The 15122-nt window shown below is 36.8% G+C and overlaps 1 protein-coding gene across 3 annotated transcripts in view; it reads right to left on the bottom strand.

Moving 5' to 3' along the window:
- The window catches only part of RBBP6 (RB binding protein 6, ubiquitin ligase), a 32288-nt gene extending 17410 nt beyond the window's left edge, over window positions 1–14878 (bottom strand). For 2 of the 3 annotated variants that reach the window (XM_059899041.1, XM_059899043.1), the window contains exons 1-4: window positions 13608–14878; window positions 8933–9032; window positions 6583–6619; window positions 2098–2142 (exon numbers count right to left, since the gene is read on the bottom strand). In XM_059899041.1, the coding sequence (XP_059755024.1) occupies window positions 2098–2142; window positions 6583–6619; window positions 8933–9032; window positions 13608–13773 (348 nt within the window). In that variant the 5' untranslated portion in view covers window positions 13774–14878. The remainder of the gene's footprint in view (window positions 1–2097; window positions 2143–6582; window positions 6620–8932; window positions 9033–13607) is intronic. The other variant, XM_059899042.1, reaches the window with a different exon arrangement.
- Between the last annotated feature and the right edge of the window lie 244 nt (window positions 14879–15122).

Genomic DNA, 15122 nt, shown 5'->3' with positions numbered 1-15122 from the left:
AACAGGTAATTATTTGACACACACATTAGAAACACATTTAAGACCACACAGCCAAAGACAACACCACTCATCCTGTAAAGAGCAGTATCTAATCTTGCATAAAAACAGTTATTTACAAATATAACCTAGAAGAGGCACTGGGAGTTCGTTAGGTCATTACATGATGTTTGGGTGTCTACGGTGCTGAGGAAAGTCTTTCTGGGGGCACTCAAACCTTAGACCCTGTTTGTACCTTACATTTAAGATTTGCATACTACTCTTCTAAGAGTTAAAAACTGAGATTAAGCTAGGAGAGAAACACTTGATGTTTCTAAGTCTTAAAAATAGTTCAAGTGTCACAGCATTAAGCATCAAATGTCAAGCATATAACTTGGAGGTAGGGTTGGGGGTAGAACAATTGAACATATTATGCAGCAGATACTAGAAGTCAGAAGGCTCTTTAGGTAGTGGTGTCAAATTTCAAACTAAGTGCAAAGCACATGCACTGAGCATTCAAATTTTAAATCCAACTCTCCAAAGATTTATGAACTTTATCTTTAAGGTATTACATACAATAGTCTAGATATAAGCAGGGTCTAAGGGAGTGAGTCCTAATAACTTGAATCTTCAAGCATCTAGCACTCACATCAGCCATTCATTAGGTTTTAGCTTTACATTCATCCACAAAACAAGCAACCAGTTTTAACACTTTATTGTAATTTTATATACAAAGAATGCTTAACATTAACAGAGCTTAGAACAACAGCAACATTTACAGAAAACTGGATTACAGATGTTGAACAACTAATTTGTTTGAACCCAAACAGTAACTTACAAATAGTTTAAAAAAAAAAAAAAATCCCCCAAACCTCCAAAACTCCGCAACTGCTTCCCACAAAGAAACAATGGTAGGAATAGACCAAAACTCAAATATGGTCCTTACAGTACACATGAATTAAAACAGTGAACTATAAGTTGCTAAAGATGTTAACTCTATGCTAAACCACTTTGCATTAAAAAAATTATAGAGATTGGTTTTAGGCCACTTCATGTTCTAGAATCATCAACTTTAATGTTTACTTTTCCCACAACAGGAGCTTAAAAAGCTGTATTTGTTACTAGGACATTTTGGGGGATACATTCTAGGGGATAAGGACAAAACCTATAACAAAGCCAAAGACAAGATAGGGACAGCACTAATGGAAAACTCATCTAACTCATTAACCTTGGTTGCTCAATTTGGTTTTACATTTCTGATAGCAGGGAAAAAATGATTTTCGGAAAACTGGAGAACTTCCTTCTTGGCCCTCAAAAATCTGCCTGATCTGTAATATTTGCCTTTTTTCCCCTAAAGGCACAATTTGCAAACTAAGTCTATTGTTTTAAAAATTAATCCATCACTAGTGCTTTCCCAAACAAAAGGTACACATTGTTGAGCAGAAAATTGCAAGCAATCTTATCGCAAAACATGGCATATACAATGATTTCAGGAGGTAACAATTTTCCCCTCTGCCAAACATACACATTGGTATATTCCTGCAAACAACTTTATACATTTACACAATTCATGTAGTCTGTGTTCAAACAAATTAGGTTGTTTAAATAAAACTTTTTCTAATGCAGACAGACTACAAGTCTATAGCATAAAGAAACAATTGTATCACATTTAAAATGTTGACCTTCAAGGGATCAATTCAAATATTCAAGAAATAACCACGCAATCGTCCATGTAAAGGAAAAGCTTCTATTTTGGCTGCGTAAAGTCCACATAATTTACAGCCAAAACCAGGGAATTCCTCCAGAAATTTGTTAGTTTCCAATGTATAATTAAACAAAATGTATGAGGGAAAAAAGCGAGTAAGTGTAGCTTCATATGTTTCTTCTGTCTTGAAGATGAACAATACTCCAACATTATGGTGAAGCTGATTTCAAAATACTCCCCCTATCTTCTCAAAACAGCAACTACTCTTTACAGGATAGTAATAGTATGTACAATGTGTCTGCAAAATATCTCCTCCCCCAACCCCTCTTAAAACATTGTTCCACATTAAACAAAAAAAAAAAATACGATGTTAGAAAAAGATTTATATTTTCAAGAATATATATATATATATATACCTTCGTAAGCTGGGCCAGAGAAATAGACGCAGAAGAGTCATCAATCTGTTCACAAAAAATTAAACACACATTCAAGTTCCACACTGAAAACATCTGAAAGTGATCATTTAGTCCCTACTGCCACTTAATGTTCAAATACTGGGCATTTTTCTTAGACGTTTTCTAAAGAATGTTATCTTGTTTTAAAGCTGAAATGTAACTCACCCCACTTATCCTTCTCCACACATCCCACATACAGTAAATAAAGGCTAACCGTTGATAGGGACTCAATTACAATGAGAAAACAGGGTAAAGAAAACTATATCACATAGGAAATCTGTTCAGAGTGGTGGTTTAATACTAAGTAAGAGTCCCATGTCTATCAATGGTCTCTAAATTTGATAATGCTCAAGACAATGTATACTAGAAGAGAGAATAAGAAATCTTTCGAACTTTCCTGTAATGCCATTATATAACACTGTAAAAACAAGCAGCTCTTTAAAGGCTCAGATAATTGCTTTAATAAAACAGGTCCCAGATAATTGCTACTTTTTTCTTCTTTGAGTATGTACTGCTCAGTCTGAATAAGTTCATTTATTCTCCCATACAAAGAGTAACAATAGCTAATCTCGCCAAAGAAACCACAGCTTTATCAGGGCAAAGATGTTAAGCCAAATAAAGGGAAACAAAAGGTACCCCAGGGCAGGGCAAACAGAGCAGTTATAGAATGGACTTTAATATGCAGAGAAAAGAAAGTTAATTTAATCAAACAGAGCAAGTATTAAACATGGATATAAAAGGGCTTTAAAAAAAAAAATTCAAATGTGACATTTAAAACTTCTTCATTATTGTTCCCCTGAATATGTTAATATCAGTTTTAAAAAAATGTTTATGTATGTGTGTACGCACACACCTTCGGCATGTAAGTCTAAAGATATGATTTCCCTACAAGTGTACCAAAATGAAAACATTATTAGCTTCCTATGGAGTAAGTGGGCTGCTTATTCAACATGTTACAAATTTCTCATGCATTATTGGTCAGAACTCTTCTTTAAAATGGAGAGAATGTAACAAGATGTCTGCACCAAAGAAAAAAAAGTGAGTCTTCATCATGTATTTTTCAAGTATTCCAGAGAACTAAGAGTATTAAAATAAAAGCAGCATGACTTAGAGCCCCAAACAGAAATGTAATCAGTTTCGATATGAAGTTCTTAGCCCAATGCCCACCACAGCAGTAATTCAATAAATGGAAACAAAACTGATGTTGGCTAAATTTAAAATACATCTTATAAATATCTTAAGAGTTTTAAAAGTTAGTTTGATGGATATTATTACTGGGATGTTTATTTAAACAAAGGTTCTTAGCTCCACATTGAGGGACTACAGAGTCCATAATGCACTAATCCCACATACAATCCTAGCCATATAACCCACCAGTGGGTTCTCACTCTTGTGCAGCTTTGAAGTGTTCTTTCCTTAAAGAACGAGTATCTCAGGAGGTAAATTTAAAAAAGAAAAATTGAAAGAACACATAAATAGACTATTTTTATCCAGAACAAATTCTGACCTATTCAATTTATTTTGAAGAGGGTAATATTTTATTGATATATCAACCAGGAATGACCTGAATTTTAAGAAACAAGGACTGAACAAACTGCTGTCAATCAATGAAATTAATAGTCTTTAAAAATAGCCTATTACTGTCTAGAATATGCACACTGATCATTTCCTTAGAAAGAAAGCAATCAGTTATATCACCCTTTTTTATTCCTGGAACTAAAAAACTAACATTTTTTTGTTCTTCCCACTCCTAAGATATAGCTGTCTTTTTGTTACTATGCTGGGCTTTCCTATCCTTCCTTTTAGATTTCTGCCAACTTGTTATTAGTAGTGTATATTTATCTGGTTAAAAGTGGTTTCAGATATTCAACAGCATCTAAATCACTTTTTTCCACCAAATAATCCCTATAACACTTTAATACCTTATAATACACAAGTCAAATTTACCACAAATTTAGAAAGGCATCCAATTGTTTTCTACATATAGCAAGGTACTAAGAAATAAGTGTAAAATGCTGACAAGAAATGCTTTAGAAACTAGGAATTTATACGTACTAAGCATCAATAAATACAATAACTTTCAGATTTAAAAAAAAACGCTACTTAAAAAAAGTAGTCTCCAAAAACACTGATTAATGCACACCGTAGACATCAAAATTAACCCACATTCTCACATCTAATTTGTGGTCTTGCATCTGAAAGCAAGAATCTGAAATCTTTTATGCCAACTATATTTGCTTGAAATTAAAGGATCTTACAAAATGTAAGCAGGAAGAACCCGCAGCTTTGGAGTACCAACATAGAAGGATGACTACAAACAAAAGTTGTGGAATATAGATAGAAACAGTCATCCTTGATTAGAGCTGGCTTAAATTATCAAAAGTGTACATACATTTACTTTTACTAATTAGAATTTAGAAATCTGGTTTAGTGATTCTGTCTTAATTGGCTTTTGTGAATTTGCACAATACACGTAAGTCTCCTAAGATGGGCACTAATTACACTTTATGAATATATTCTCTCAAATCTTAAATGTCAGCAAATGTACCCCAAGCAAATAAATGATGGGGATATTAAGTTACCTAATATCTCCACTTAAAATTATTCTACCTAAAAATCAAAGCCACTTTTAAAGTTATTTTTTAAAAAAAGAAGAAAGAAAAGAGAAACCTAAATAAGCATAAAATAAACTGCTTCTTGTAAGTGTAATACAGACATGCCAGGGAACACACAAGGCTAAAAGAACGTTAACTTTATTTATGAACATGTGATCTGTGTTTATACACATGCTAATAAACAAAAAGGAAATAATTGCTTTCAAGAAATAAAACTTCATCTGAATTAGTTTAAAATACTATATAAACTGTACTTTATACAAAATGTGTTACATTAACTACTACAGTCACCAGTATAGTCAATCTGATTTGTGCTAGCATTTGGATACATAAAAATCAGTTTTAAACCAATCACCAGCAAAACAGAAACTGTGGACAGTCTTTACAGCATTACGCTTTAAAAAAAAAAAACAAAACCACCCCCCCAAAAAACCCCAAATACCCCAAAGAGGGGAAAAAAAAAAAAACCAAAACACTAAGAGTTGTGATTTTTGAATCACTATATTTAGTTCCATGAGAACTAAAGGCCATATACTTTAGAGAACAAGTCCAAAGTTCAGATATTCTACGTTATCATGTTTAAGATCCAATGATCCAAGGTTAGTGAAATGCCTGATACACAATTAAAAGATCAGTAGCATTTTAAAAGGATAAAGTTGAAACAGCAAGCAATACCCTTAAATTCTACGTGAAGATTTCAGACATCTTGTATTGTGTACAAATCAAGCCTGAGCAGTCAAATGTTTAGAGAACCATCAAGTTTTACAGAACCCAATTACTACAGATCTCTGTTCTGAAATGGATGTTTCACCCCACAACTTAGGAATGCTGCTACCTTTTACTTAAAAGCTCAAAGTCAAAATGGTGTCATACTTAAGGTTATTAAGATGTTACCCTGGTTAAGGGGAGTTACCTTTGATAAGCTACAGCTTTCAGCTGGCTTACAATTAATGCAGCATTTTAATATCTTATGAGAAAGAGGAAATATTTTAATTTGGACAACTGAGCAGACTAGAGAAGTAGAAGACCTCTGTTAAAACTTGAGAACGATGTACTCAATTGTATAAAATCATCAAAATCATCGACGAGACACTGATATACTTGTAGGGGGCCCAATTCCAGGTTTCACTTTACAGTACAGATATAAACAAAGAATAGGAGCTCAAAATTGCCAAATAAAGCAAAACTAAATAATAAAAGCTGCATCAATGGTCTCTGGAAAGCTCTTTTCTATGACGTGTCTGAAATTGGAGAAAGCATCAAACCTTAAATATATGCTTTGGATGTTGCTAATGCATTTTTCAAAGCCATCAATCAGGCAGAAAAAAAAACAAAAACCAAAAAAAAACAAAAACCAAAAAAAAAAAAAAAAAAAACTAAGTGATACAACGTGAAAATGGCAAAATATACACTCCAAACATTTTTTATTGCAAGAAACAAAAAGCACACAACAGCCTGTACATACATACAAAATACTAACTATAGACAGACAGATGTAGAACATGTTACCATGTTCATTAGTGTAAAACCTACATGATCTAAAAAAAGATCATACATTAACTGTACAACACAACGTCATACAGGAAGAATGCTATCATATTTAATATGAAACAGTGTTTTTTTGGGCACAAACTACCCATTTCTACAAAATAAAGTGTGCAAATTATGCCACATATATCCATATTCAACTGAGCTGTCATCAAATACATTTTATTTACAATATGTACTATGATCAGTTGGATATTAAGTTCTAAAATGATTTACTTCACTGCTACCATTATAAAGGTAAAAGCAATGTGTAGAAAAAGTGTGAGATTGTGTTTTTACATACTGCTTTTGAAGTTCCCATCACTGGTTCAGTTCGACTTCTAAAACGACAAAAAGAAAAACAGCATTAGCTCTCTGTGAATAGCTATTAATGAATTTTTGTGATAAAAACATCTCTCTAATCACACATTTTTAGGAACACAATTTTTCCTTGGCATAAAGATTTAAAATCAGCCAATTTCAGAAGTAATAAACACACTACCTTGATTAATCTTTACTACCTTTGAATAGTTTAAGATGCATTTCTGGTTTAAAAAAAAAAAAAATCCATACTGGGGAATTCTAGAATAGGTGTGTTATCTTGCCACTTATACAATAAATGTTTTCTGAAAGGTAGTATGAGGATTTTGTTATTTAAGAAACTTTGTCGTTATTTCTTAATAGATTGAACAATAATATTATTCCTCAGTTTCTTAATAGGTACAGACATGAATTTTCATACATCGGATTTCCTTAAAGCAAGACCACTGCTGTTAACATTTTTTAATTTGGATCCCTGAGAAATTGCTGTGCTCCAAAAACTAAATTTCAAATCCAGAAAGACAGGTTGGCAGTTTAATTTTTTAAAAAAGTCTCAAGACAATGACCAAAGACTAAATAAGAATTCTAAGTTCCAAAAAAATCAACAGTCTGACAGAGTATTTTGGTTAAAAGAATAAGTTAAATAAGTTGGTTATGGAGAACTGAACAAATTGATTTTTAAAATACATACACAAATAAGCTCAAGGAGAAACTCCTTTAAAAGTCCACACAGAAAAGGGGACAAGGGTCAAGTTGCTAAAATACAGCCTTTAAAGGCTTAGTTTTAAGTTTATGCTATCCTGACTACAAAGAAATGTCAGACAGCGTATGAATGGAGTTTCTAAATTTGTGCATGATTTGGAAGTCCTGAGATAAAAATGAAGTTTTCATTTACTAGTATTTGCTCAACAAATTCAAAGGCACTTCACGAGGCAAGTATATTACAAAGGAAATCATATACATAGTGAATTCACATTTAATTCTTTAAGGGGTAACTATTTTCCCTAGTATTGATACTTTGAACTATTCTCTCCCCAAAGTCTCTGAATATCAAAACAATCTACTGAAATCAAACGTTTGCTATTTTTAAAAAGCACTTGGTAAATTAAGGAATAACTTCACACTAGATTCTAGGAATTAATTCTTCTCTTACAATGTCTCAAAATTATGTAAAGTTAAAGGCACATAGTTCACTTGGTATTTACAGGAAAAAAAAAAAGTATTCAGCTTTTTAAGTTGTTGCTATACAGAAGATATTACACAAAAGAACCTCCAAACGTTAACATATGGAATATAACTTTACACTAAACTAATGAGAATATTCTTAGAAAACTTGTCCACATGAAGTAAAGCTCCAGGAAATGACTATTTTCCCTCAATTCCAAGAACACATTCCATTTCCTAGGACTGGCAAATTCCAGAATGTTTCATTGACCAAAAGCAGAAATTGCCAGAATTTCAAGTAAGGCTACCTCACCTTTAAGTAAAAATCTCTACACTTTAAATAGCTCAAGTTGCTACCCTTTTCACATATTATAATTGTTATCACCATTGAAATTTCAAGAAAGCAGATAAAATTAGATATAAAGTTTTAATCCTGCCCCTTTAGTGAATTTCTTAAGCTCTAGACCACTCCTAAGATAGTACCGCATTCTTACTCCAATAAAGGGCATTTACCATGTGCCAGGCACTATTTAATTCCTACAACTCCCTGGAGTTAAATACTCATATCCCTATTTTATTTTGAGGAATCTGAGTCACAGACTTTAGGTAACTTACCCAAATACAGTAAACGGAGTAAATGGAGTCAAACCTAAGCCTGATTCCAGTGTCTGTGGTCGTAAATCCTAAGCGCTACAGCTTCCCAACAAAAGCCCCGTACTGATTAGGAACAAATGTTAGCATTACTGAATACTCTTGATGCTGACAAAATAGTTAGGACAGATCTCTTAAGACACTTAACGTACATTTCTGTAGTGAAAAAATGGTAGGGGGGAAAAAAAAAATGGTAGGAGGAAAAAGTGTACAGGCAAATAAAAACCAAAGAAGGGTTCAGTAATATTTATTCACTAATTTGAACATCGTTTTCTTGTCTTTGTAAATATTACCTATACAGAGCAAAAAATCTTTCTAATAGCTCTTACTCCTAACTAGAAGTTAAGTTAGCTGGGGGAAGAAATCAGGAAAAAACAAACTCATCCTCATAATTTTAAGGATTAAGAAGACATACTCATTAGGGTAAAGTAATGAGTTCAGTTCTAAAATATACTTGTTCTTTCTCACAAAAAACGTCTATTTTGAGAACTTAAACATGGGATTTAATAAATACTTACATAACATATGTCTTGCTTGTAGATTTAACACCTCCAATAGGAATTCTTCTAACAATTACAGATGAATTCTTAGGAATTAGAGCATTATCATCAGTATATTCTGTAAATAAAAGATAAAGATTTGAATTTCTATTTGGGATTTGGATAAGTCATAGTCCTCAAGAATTAGAAAACTTCAACCAGACATAAATGTTACGGGAAATAATCTTAAATATAAAGGAGCATTAATAACTACATGCTCCTTGCATCCAGATTACTGAAACTGTCAGAACAAATATCCAAAGCCATAAGGGGTTTCTCTTAAAAGGACACCCAATAGTGTCAGCAGGTTCTTGGCTCTGGCACCTCTAGTTTTGTGGAACCCCAAATCTCAGTAAGACTAAGTCATTCTCTATTTAGCCAGTAATGCAGAACATCTGAACTATATGAGAAAAAGCTGTTATTTAGAATGCAAACATTCTCTCTCTCCTAGGCCCTAAATACAGGATTACTGGGGAAGACACAGTAAAAATTAAAATATGACACATTTCAAATACAGAATAAAGGGCTTTGTAATAAAGAATTAAAAGTGGATGCAACTTTGGATAGTATGTTGATTCAAGGAAGGCCCCTCTGAGGAAATGACATGTGAGACTAAGAAGGCAGCAAGATGTGCAAAAACACTGGACAAAGAATGTTTCAGACAGAGGGAAAAGCATGTGAAAAAATGACACAAAAAGGCCAGAAGAGCTGATGAAAATGAAAGAATGACTTGAAATACAGGTAGAAAGGTACAGATTATATATACTGATTCATATTTTGTTTCTAAGTACAACAGGAAGTCACTGAAGGATTTTAAATAAAAATGATGACAATTTTAAAAACAATATTAAAAACAAAGATAACTCTGGTATCTAAGTGGAGAATGAACCTGCATGGGAACAAGAATAGAAACAGGGTGACTAATAAGGAGATTGCTGCGTAGTTTAGGTAAGAGAGAATAATGATCTGTTCTGGAGTGTGACAGAGAAACCAAGAGTCAGTGTTTTGAGGTAGAATGAAGGCTTTCGGATGGATGTGGGGGCAGAGATGAAGGTGAAAGAGGAATCAGGCATGAATTCCTGGGTTCCTGGCTTAAGCAGCTGGATGAACAAGGATGTCACTTTCTCAGCAGACAAACAGGGAGGAAGAATTTTTCTACTCTTTGGACTATTGCTTGCAATACTTTTCTAAGAATGAAATTAAAAAAGAAGCTGGACCAATGAATTCAACTATGGTTAAAAAAAAAGATTTGCTGTGAAAAGAATTTGTAAAATTACCAAAAAGAAAAATAATCCACTACAGGGAGACAGATGTAAAAATGTACCCATCTCCCTTAATCACACAATCAGGTATCAGGGTTCACTCTTTTAAGATCACTGAGTTTACCTGATTCACTAACGTTACTCAGCACCTAGGGGCTGACTACCACTGTTCTAATTATTTTAAGTTTATCACATATGTAAGCATTTTAAGTTTTTATATATGTATCAGCTCTATTATTTTTAATCACACTATTACTATTTCCTGTTATAAACTAAATTGTTCAGGAAAGGGCTCTTTTCAATATATTTCAGGTAGTAAGCTGTATCTTCACAAGTATCCAATTAGAGTGATGCAATTTCCTAGATTTCGCATACCAATGTAAGACTACCATCATTATCTTTTGGATAGTTCAGGATAGTCCCAAATTCCAAGCAAGCTCTGAGTAAGAAAAACTGGGAGCAGGGGAGATGGGGTATCTTTTAAAAATTCTGGAACCAAAACCTGGTGTCAAACACAGGACAGTTAAGCTTCTGCCTATGTAACAACCCTCAAAAGAGTTCACTGTGGGAACAAATAGCAAATATGTTCATGAGCTCTCCAAGAAAACTTATTCATTTGATCAACACAGTGCTCTGTCAAGCTTAAAGTCTGGTGCCCTGATGCCACATGCTTTCTAATTGAACTTTTAAAGTACCTGAATTACACTGATGATTTCTTACCCTTTAAATACCTCCTTAATAAGTAGCCTGTTAGCTTCAAAAGACCCTTTCTATGCAACACTGTCATTTCGGATCCAAAAACATGAAGACTATGGATGAAATGAAAAACAAGATGAATTTAAGAAATGGAGAAACAGTCTTGAAAATACTTCATCCTCAGCTTCCAAATCTTTCACACTAAGTTCAGGATAAAGGTTGTTTTGTTGTGTGTGTGTGTGGTTTTTTTTTTTGGAGGGGGATTGCAAATAAGCAGAAAATTAGGAAAACAAGTTTATTCAGGAAAAACATTAAAAAAGATAATCTGAGATTCATTTTGAAATACAGTCTAGAAGTAAAGAAGAATTCTTAAATCTAAAACATGAAATTCTGATCCAAGCATTTTAGTCTAATTAAGATGTAAGAGTCCTAAACATGGACAGATTTCCAAAACTGTAAATAATGTTTTATAGAAACATGACAGAAATATTAATTCAAACAAACGAAAGTGATCCAGTTCAGCATTCTTTCCTAGGGAATCTCCTAACTATGAAGCTATAAATATTTATTCCGTCCTCTTTAATTCACTGGACGGTGCTAAAACCAAGTGGCATTCTTACTCAGCTGCCTTGTGACACTGGATGCTATTTCTCATAAAACTCATTAAGTGCCTAGATATCTTTTTCTCTCCTAATTTGAGGACTGCATAAGATACAAATTTTCTCTTCTCTTAACCAATCTAATAGCAAAGCTTTCTCCAATAATGACAGTTCACAAATACATAAAAAATATGCTGCTGGGCAAAGCACTTCCCTGCTTTCAGCGTTTGTAAAAATAATGTATCATATAATTTCCTGGCTTAGGAAAAAAAAACCAACACATGACAAAACTCTTAGATTCATGGACAGGAATTCCATCAACAATAATTTACTCCAGTTTAACAAAGTTGTTATCAATTACTAGGTGGAAAAGATGGACAAAGTCTAGCCTTAAATGATTAAATCCTGTTATACCCCAATAAAATATGAAATTGCATAGTATGTGATTAAAATTGCCTTAATATTCTCTAATTTCATTTATATTTTCTTTCCTCTCATTCATTAAATGTCACATATCAAGATGGCCTAAAATTCGTATAAATCCATCTGTTCTGTTAAGCGTGACTATAATGCTTAAGGGATGCTTTTGTGGCCTTAAAGAATATCTTCTTTAAGGTATTTTCTTGAATAATATTTTTAAAAGCTGTTTCTCAACTGTTCATGATCACCAATAATTTTCCCACGTAACTACAATTACCAAAGCCTCACATGAAGTGTCCCTTAGGTCTGATACACTGAAAAAAGGGGGGGAAGTGGAGACGATTCTTTCACATGTTATCAAGTGAGTATATAAAGTTCTTCCTTATTGAGTATTTTTGAGTTGTGATATGCCAGTAGTACTGTTTCTTAACATAACACAATTATAGTTATGTCTGGATGTACTGATAAATGGAAAACAGCTCTTGTACATGACAAGAGTTACTCTACCTACCAAACTATATGCCAGACGTGGGGGCCCCCCCAAATTTCAACGAAAAGAACCCATGTTCCACCTTAAGCCAAATTTAGTGATCAATGAAATACTCTAACTAGCACTTCACTTTACTTCTCATCCCATCAGTAAAACTCAAAAGACTGACCTACTAAAAACTACACATCAGCATTACAGTAATGCGAAAAAGAAACCAAAACAAGTTCAAAGCCACAGTCTGAAAGGCCATTTTGTCTCATTCTCATACCTATGCTACATTCTCAATATTATATAAAATGCTTTTAAAAAGGAGAAAGAACTTAAAGATTCCAAAGAGTGGCTTCTACAAATAAGCTATTCATATGGTAGCAGCCGACTATTTTTCAGTATCCTACCTAGTATCAACATAATCATGTAAAGTCTAGCAATTACTATTTTAAAAAAAAGAAAAACCTGTACTTTTGATCTTTACAAAATTGCTAAAGTTTAAGAGTAATGTGATGAACTAAGAGTTCAACTACCTAATTACTGCATTACTAATTCTGGAATTTACACACAAGACAAAAGTGGTCACACCGGAATATACCAAGTTCCAAAAGCAATTCCAACATTAAAGACCGGCTGGATTAAATCCTCTAAAACATTAAAGTGAGGATCTTTCGCCACAACGCAGGCAACTCCAAAAATTAAAACTAACTAAATAAATCAGGGGAGGGAGAAGAGAACACAGAATTTGCCATTAAACCCCCAAATGTGGTTAGGTTAGAAAGTTAGAAAAGTATCTCTAGTGCTGCTTTAACAAATAAGCAGCCTGGCTTATGCGCTCCTCCCCTCCTTCCGATGAAAAACAGGTTAGAAAACGCCCCAGGGCAAGCACTCAGAGAACCTGGACGACACCCCCATCCTGTGCCACGGAAATCCTCGTTTTAAAAAACCATTCGGGAGGAATCATCAGACTCGCACGACTGGGGATCAGCCTGTTCCAGATGATCCAAGTACGCAGAAATCAAATAAGTCAAACTCCAGGGCCGATTGCTGCAACCCTTGGCTATCAATGAAAGTCGTCCCCAAAGCGTTTGAACGAACAGTCCCACAAGAGACATCATGGCGGTTAGTCTCCTGCCAGGCACCTCGCCACCAGCATCTCTCTTCCACCAGCGAGGATCTGGAGCCCCTGTGGCTCTTACCTTCTTTCGTCTGCGCGTTGGTGATCTGCAGGTCGCAGTCGGCAGCTTTCAGCTTCTCTCTCCCCATAATCTGCTTCTTTAAGTCGCAGAGGGAGATGTGGAGCCCATCAAAGGTGACGGTATCATAGTTGAGTTTAGAGGAAAATTTATAATGCACACAGGACATGGTGCCAAAGGATTCCTAAGGTTCAGCGAGGAGACGTGGACACGCTCAATATATGTATATTTATAAACTTAAGAGCAAAATATGTACACACACAGAACACTCAGAGACACCGAAGGACCCTAAGGCCTCAGATTAAATAACCCCCCCAACCACAAGCGGGGGTTCGTAAAAACAATAATCCAGAAACACCCCCCCCCCCCGGATATTCAGAATCGCTTCATGTGGGAGGAGGCGGACGAGGACGGGGCAGGGGGCAAGCGAGAATCCGCCAACGGGCACAATGTCACCCCGCTGGGTCCCCCTCGCTCATGCTAAGGGCCGGCAGGAGACGGGGGCAGGCGGTGCAGTCAGTAGCGGTCAGTCCACACGTTAAAGTCCGAACGACCCCGCGGGGTCAGGGGTCCATAGCGCGGCCGCACCTCCCGGTTGGTCTCTCTCTCCGTGGACGGGGGTGACCCAGGCCCCGGGAGAAGGTTGAGGGGAGAGGGCCTAGGCCCGGAGTCCACGAGCGGCCTCTCGCCTCCTCCTGGCTTCCGGACGACCGGCGTCGACTGCCCCAGGCCCAGGCCCCCACCACACACAGACCCCTTTCGCCTGCTCCCCGGAGGCCACGGGCGGCCCCGCGGCCTAGGCCGAAACGCGCGGTCGGCGGAGGAGAGGCCTTCCCGCAGGCCGCCCCCAGCTCCACCTCCCCCCCGCCGCCGCCGCCGCCGCCAACGCCGCCTCAGACACAAAGCCGGTACTAGGCCTCGGCTAGGCCTCGCAGCGCCTCCTCACCACCCCGGGCCCCAGCCAGCGGCCGGGGGGCTTCGGCTGACCCTGGCGACGCCGCCGAGGCTCCCTGACGCTTCCTCTCGCCGAGTGCTCCGCGCTTCTCTCGCCTTTCGCTCCCGTCGCCTTTCGGCCCAGTACCGCAAGATTAGGCCCGGAAACCGCCGGGCAACGGTGAGGGCTCCGCCGTCTCCCTTTTTGTTTCGCCCCCCTGCCGCTCTCAGGCCCTCGCCAGGCGCCGGCGACACCTCAAGCCAGGCACTATGGCGGACGCGGCCTGGCTTCGGGCGAGCGCCCCACTCCGGGGTCTCTTAAGCAGGGATTGCACGGGCGGCGCGCGCGGGGCGTGCCTGGCGTGCGCGCATAGGCGGGCCGAAGGGCGGGGCCTGCGGCGTCACAAAGCGCACCGGCCCGCCCACGTGACCCCGCGCTTTGTGATTCCTGAGCGCGGAACCTAAGCCATCCGGGAGAACGGAAGAAACCATCTGCGTCAAAGGGTGGGGGGGAACCACCGATTCCTCTCCCCAATTTAAAAAAACATTATGGTTGAAATGCAGTAAACTATGGTTGCTATGCAA

Source organism: Balaenoptera ricei, chromosome 15 (genome assembly GCF_028023285.1).
Source record: "Balaenoptera ricei isolate mBalRic1 chromosome 15, mBalRic1.hap2, whole genome shotgun sequence".
Taxonomy (NCBI): Eukaryota; Metazoa; Chordata; class Mammalia; order Artiodactyla; family Balaenopteridae; genus Balaenoptera; species Balaenoptera ricei.
Note: the sequence above shows the minus strand (reverse complement) of the source record. Positions and strands in the feature narration are given on the sequence as shown.